The 5,932-nt window shown below is 48.6% G+C and overlaps 1 protein-coding gene across 4 annotated transcripts; it reads left to right on the top strand.

Moving 5' to 3' along the window:
* The first annotated feature begins 891 nt into the window (after positions 1-891).
* On the top strand, positions 892-5,700 carry LOC118719079 (mannose-binding protein A). Of its 4 annotated transcripts, XM_045581682.1 has the most exons (6): positions 892-1,080; positions 1,244-1,290; positions 2,506-2,697; positions 3,071-3,187; positions 4,543-4,617; positions 5,249-5,700. In XM_045581682.1, the coding sequence occupies exons 3-6, from the start codon at positions 2,517-2,519 to the stop codon at positions 5,620-5,622; spliced, it is 747 nt and encodes a 248-aa protein (XP_045437638.1). In that variant the 5' UTR covers positions 892-1,080; positions 1,244-1,290; positions 2,506-2,516; the 3' UTR covers positions 5,623-5,700. The 4 variants fall into 4 exon arrangements, with proteins under 4 accessions (XP_045437638.1, XP_036293960.1, XP_045437639.1 ...); XM_036438067.1 differs by lacking the exon at positions 1,244-1,290 and having other exon boundaries at positions 893-1,080; positions 2,508-2,697; XM_045581683.1 differs by lacking the exon at positions 892-1,080 and having other exon boundaries at positions 1,087-1,301; positions 2,508-2,697.
* The last annotated feature ends 232 nt before the right edge of the window (positions 5,701-5,932 follow it).

Below are 5,932 nucleotides of genomic sequence, written 5' to 3' on the forward strand. Positions count from 1 at the left end.
ACCAAATAAAGATTATATTGCAGCCAAAACTGGTTTGGCTCAGTGGATAGAGCGTCAGCCTGTGGACTGAAAGGTCCCAGGTTCGATTCCAGTCAAGGGCATGTACCTTGGTTGCGGGCACATCCCCTGTAGGGGGTATGCAGGAGGCAGCTGATTGATGTTTCTAACTCTCTATCCCTCTCCTTTCCTTTCTGTAAAAACTCAAGTGTGTGTGTGTGTGTGTGTGTGTGTGTATATATATATATATATATATATATATATATATATATTTAAGATTATGTTGCAGACGTAAATTACGTAATTTACGATAATTACATAAGACTATAATTACAATTTTGATAGAGTGGATACTTAAAGTTAAATGGTTAAGGAAAGCACTTTCTCCAGAGATAATATTTAAGCTGAAATCTGAATGACAACAAACAATTCTGCAAAGATAGAGGCAAGTGTCCTGGGCTGGAACAGCGAGTGCAAATGCCACATTCAGCTTTGACTGTAACTTACCTACAAATACTTCTCCTTGTGCCTAGCCCTGTGACATGCCCAAGGAAGACATTTGATAAGTGTTCTGAATGAGAAGGTTGGAAAGAGGGGAATCAGTGTTGTCAGTAGACTAAACACAAATGGAGGTTGAACTACAGATATAGAGGCGTGTTCTTGTGTGTGTGTGTGTGTGTGTGTGTGTGTGTGCATGCACACACGTGAGCATGTGTTTGGTAGAATGTCTATGCTTGTCTCTTCTGTAAAAAATGTCTGTAGGAAAACAGCCTGAGAATCTGTGATTCTAGAGGGTCAGTTGCCGAGCTATAGAGATGGATGCATTGGAGGGGCCAGTAGAAGGAGGAGTTTAGGGTATTAGAGAGCTGCCCAGTGGGGCTGAAGGGCCCACCATCAGTCCTGGAGAGCTGCCCAGAATATAGGAGTTCTAATAATGGTTGTTTATTAACTTGGGGTGAAGGCCAGTCCAGCACTGTCCTGGTCACCAGGCTAATTGTGTCTGACATTGCTGAGGCATCTGCCAGAGGCCTGGGCTAGAGGACAGCTTCCCTGCCACAGCCTTCGTGCTCTGAGGAGGCCCTAGTAAGTCGTTTCTGGAGGACAGAGGTGGAGTCCTGGGCCAAGAGTCTGGCCACTTGACTTGATCCTCGTGAGGTCCAGGCTGGGGCGTTGGTGGGGCTGTCAGGCCCACTCAGGGCCTCTGTCTCTCTCTGACCTGTGCCATTTATGTTCTTCTTAGATCCAGTTGACTATCAGCAAACTAAAGGGTGGTCTTTTCAGTCAAAGGGAAGAACGGAAGTGAGGTATGTTTAAACTTGACCTTGGCTTTTGGTATAATCAGGGAAGGAGGGCAGGGGGTGGGGAACAAGATAGAAAAAGGAAAAGTGGAGAAAATGTGATAAAGTTTCCTTCCAAATCACTACTTCTCATTGTGTTCTGGAGGGAGGGAAGAGTTCTGGGAGCTGCGGGGTAGGTAAGGGCAGATGGTAGTTATGCAACAAGGACCAGCAACATTGGGATTAGTGGTCAGAGAGGAGCAGAGGGAGAGGCCCATAGGGCTGAGCTACGAAGACTTTCTGGAACAGGGACCAGCTTGAGCAAAGGCTGGAGGGGACTCTGATAGCAGGGTGGGGGTACAGAACTGGGGGGCCTCTAGGAAGAATGCAGAGAAGCCTGCCAGAAGAAGAATGAGCTGAAATCAGGCCAGGCTGAGTATAAACAGAAATTCTAGGAGCCTGAGTTCTGGTGGCAAAAAATAAAAATAAATAAATGCCTCACAAGAGAAAACTTCAAACCAAGGGAACAAAGCAATTCTAAGTCTTATGTAGCCAAGATCAATGATCAAAGAGGGTTCCTTGGGAGGGTCAGAGCCCAGCCTCTGGGTCCTAAGCACCAGCAAGGGCCTGTCATAGAGTAAAAAATCATAGATGAAATGATTGACAGACTTGGAGAAACAACTGTGGCTCTGACGTTAGTGAACCTCTAAGCGTAAAAGGGATTGTTATGCGAAATGAGAGAATGGATGTCATAACCAAGTCCTGCCAAGAAATGGGCCTTGTGGGAGCTCGGATCTTGTGCTATAGTTTGAGTCTAGCTCTCAGGTCCATAGGAAGGGAACAAGAGGGAAGCTGAAGCCCATTTGGTCCTCACAGACTGGAGTTGAGAGGAGCTGAGGCTCACACAGGCAGTGATCTTGCCTTTGTGCCAGGCCACAGAAGCAGATCTAAGTCATGCATAGGGCCTGCCTCACACCCTAAGCCTTGTACCCACGGGGGCACTGGAGGCCCAGGGAGAATGGGCTCCTACCAAGTCCTCTTGCATCTATGTTGGCTTTAGCACTGATCGAATTCTAACTTACTTGTCTGTCTCCTTAGTAGCCTGGGAGAAACTCAGAGTCACAGCTGGTGTGTCTGCTGTCCTGAGCACAGGGTCCAACACACCAGAGGTGGTAGTGAATGTTGGCTCACAGGATGAGATGAAATTCTTTCCCTGCACTCTCTCCAAACCAGGTGAGGACCATGTTCTGGTTTGTATCACTTCCCACCCTTCTGTGTGTGGTGACAGTGTCCTTCTCAGAACCCACAACCTGTGAAGATGCCCAGAAGGCCTGCTCAGTGATTACCTGTGGCATCCCGGTTACCAATGGTACCCCAGGCAGAGACGGGCGAGATGGAGCCAAGGGAGAAAAAGGAGAACCAGGTACCTGAGGCTGGTCTGACTTCTTGAATCTTTACTCCTCAGAGGGATCTGGGACAGAGCCATGAGCAGGCTCCCCTTACATGCTGATGGGCATGAATCACTCAGGATAATTTTTGTACATTGTCATTCTCTCCTAAACAAAGACGCTGCTATAACCTGGCTCCCACATTCCACGCAGGAATCGGTGGGGTGTGGTTGTCAGTGAAGAGGCAGTATCTACAGCCGGGCAGCTGGCACTGGAGGCAGGTCTTTCTTTCTCAGGTCACCACTAGTTTGCTGGTGGTTCTGGAGTCAACGTGAATCTAGTGCTGAGCTTTTGGAAAAAGAGAATGAGTGACACACACTGGGCCACATGTCTTTCATCTTCCAACAGGGCAGGAGCTCCGAGGCTTGCAGGGTCCTCCAGGAAAACTGGGGCCTCCAGGAAGTAAAGGGGCTCCTGGGCCGCCAGGAGTGAAGGGCCAAAAAGGAGATCTTGGAGATAGTTCAGGTAAGGAGCTCATCTCAGCACAGTGTGGGCTGAGGGGCCCAGCCCGGGAACTCTAGGGCCAGGTGGGGTGGGGGATGAGGGCTTCTCTGCTGCCCCATTGGCAGATCTCACCTCTGCTTTCCTGACCCAGTCCTACTTGGGGCCTGAAGGGATTCTCACAGGTGCCTGAGAATAGACTTGCAACCCTGCCAGACACTCCTCACATATCCTGCAGAGGGACCAGCTCTCTCAGCCGGAGCAGCTAATTCCAGGTTCTAGGATGCACAGGAGGAAACCTGTCCCCTCAGAAGTTGGGTTTAAGCCTGTTGTCACAAGAGTAGCATGAAGATGGTCTGCTTCACGAGATCCCTGGTCAATAAAGTAATGAATAGAGTAACTAAATACATTTATCTGAAGTGAAATAAAGTAAATAGTACCAACAAAACAAAACTGATGACCTCACATAAATATTTGCCCACTGGCCCATCATTATTATAAGAATGATAAAGAGCTTGCCTGGAATAAGAAATGAAAGCATGATTAAGAAAATTTCTCAAAAAGGAGAATGACTTTGGTCTTTTCCTATAAATGAGCATAATATAACAGTATTTAAGCAGTATGGGAAGAAAAGGATCCAGAGCTACAATTTGCAAGTTACCATTACTGCTATTGTTATTGCTAGTTTCAGAGTTACAGCTTATAAGAGTTATGAATTGTCTGAGAAGGCAGGAATTCAGTTATGTTTTGTTTTTTCACTTCCTTTTGTTTTCTTATTTTTATGGAATAAGCATCCTATCTAATAAAAAAGTGATATGCAAATTGACCATCACTCCAACACACAAGATGGCTGCCCCCATGTGGTCAAAGATGGCTACCCCATGTGGACACAAGATGGCTGCCACAAGACGGCCAGTAGGGGAGGGCAGTTGGGGGGACCACACCTGCAGGGGAGGGCAGTTGGGGGTGACCAGGCCTGCAGGGGAGGGCAGTTAGGGGTAATCAGGCTGGCAGGGGAGCAGTTAGGCATCAATCAGGCTGGCAGGGGAGTGGTTAGGGGTGATCAGGCTGGCAAGCAGAAGCAGTTAGGGGCAATCATGCAGGCAGGCAGGTGAGCAGTTGAGAACCAGCAGTCCTGGATTGTAAGAAGGATGTCTGACTGCCCATTTAGGCCCGATCCTACCAGGCAGTTGGACATCCCTCGAGGGGTCCCAGATTGGAGAGGGTGCAGGCTGGGCTAAGAACATCCCCACCCATGCACGAATTTCATGTACTGGGCCTCTAGTACTTCTTAATAAACTTTCATCCCCCCAAAAATACTCTGTTTTTGAATGTAGGGTCTTTTTCTCAGTATCTGCCCTTCTCCTATTGCTTTGCAGCTATGGAGACAAAGTTGGCTAACTTAGAGAGAGAGCTGAGGAGCTTGGAAACAGAACTGAACCACATCAAAAAATGTAAGCCTCTTCCTGCCCCAGTGGGTTCCTGCTCTCCCTCTGTCCTTGAGCACTCTGGGCTTTCAGGAGGGTGGAGGAGAACTGACAATTGTGAACACGGTTATATACCAGGGCCTGTGCTAGGTTGGCATGTTCTCACACTATGGTTTCATTCTGTCCTCTCGTCACTGCTGTTTGTGACCATTATGCTTATTTAATTTACAAGTGAGAGGAAATAGGAGTTGCAGATAATTCAATCAACATCACTCAGGTGGGGAAACAGCAAAGAAAGGATTGCATGGAAGTCTGAAGCCTCCAAATCTTCACTCTTTCCTCAGCACCCACTGTTTTCAGATGGCTGACCCTGCCCCTTTCTGTCCTGGCATCCAAGCCTGGCAGCAGGGCCCACTCCTGATTCCCTGTCCACCTGCACTGGGGCAGTGTGCCGGGGACTGTCTCCAGCACATCTCCCCCAGGAGAGGCGAGTTCTCCCTCAGAGCCTTATCCACGCTGAGGAGCTCCTGATTAGGACCTGACTGAGGGGTTGCACATGGGCTCTTTTTTCAGAGTCCTGACGCTCTGACAAGGGCTTGGTCACCTACTGGCCTGGGCTCCAGGCCAAGTCAATCCCACCCACCCTTTGTGATTTCAGTGCAAGCCTTCTCCTTGGGCAAGAGATCTGGAAAGAAGCTCTATGTGACCAATGGTGAAAAGATGCCTTTTTCCAAAGTGAAGGCTCTGTGCGCTGAGCTCCAGGCCACTGTGGCCACTCCTAAGAATGCTGAGGAGAATAAAGCCATCATGGAAGTGGCCAAGGACCATGCCTTCCTGGGCATCACAGATGAAGCGATGGAAGGCCAGTTTGTTTATTTGACAGGAGGGAGGCTGACCTATAGCAACTGGAAGAAGAATGAGCCTAATAACTTTGGCTCAGGGGAGGACTGTGTGATCCTTCTTAAGGATGGGGTGTGGAATGACACCTCATGCTCTTCCTCCTACATGGCCGTCTGTGAATTTCCAGCCTGAAGAGGTGGTCCCTCAACCCTCCTTGGCTCTGCTGAGCTCTCTGCTGCCCTAAAAGAAAATTCAGTGGTGTTTTTCTCATGCCCAGTGTTGACTCATTCTTTGGTGGGGATGAGAGGAAAATGAAGGAATGGGTTTGATAATGGGGATTAGGGAATGAAAAGAGGCTGACATGAGGGTTTCTGGTCCAGTTGTTGGCAGAGGACATCCTCTGTCTTACCTAAAAGCATGGCACTGGGTCACAGTGAAACCATGGAAAGGGCCAGACAAGCCCTCTCCTTTCTCAGTGAGGTCACTGAGGCCCACCACAGAA

The sequence above is a fragment of the Pipistrellus kuhlii genome, unplaced genomic scaffold (genome assembly GCF_014108245.1).
Source record: "Pipistrellus kuhlii isolate mPipKuh1 unplaced genomic scaffold, mPipKuh1.p scaffold_m20_p_15, whole genome shotgun sequence".
In the NCBI taxonomy this organism is placed as follows: domain Eukaryota; kingdom Metazoa; phylum Chordata; class Mammalia; order Chiroptera; family Vespertilionidae; genus Pipistrellus; species Pipistrellus kuhlii.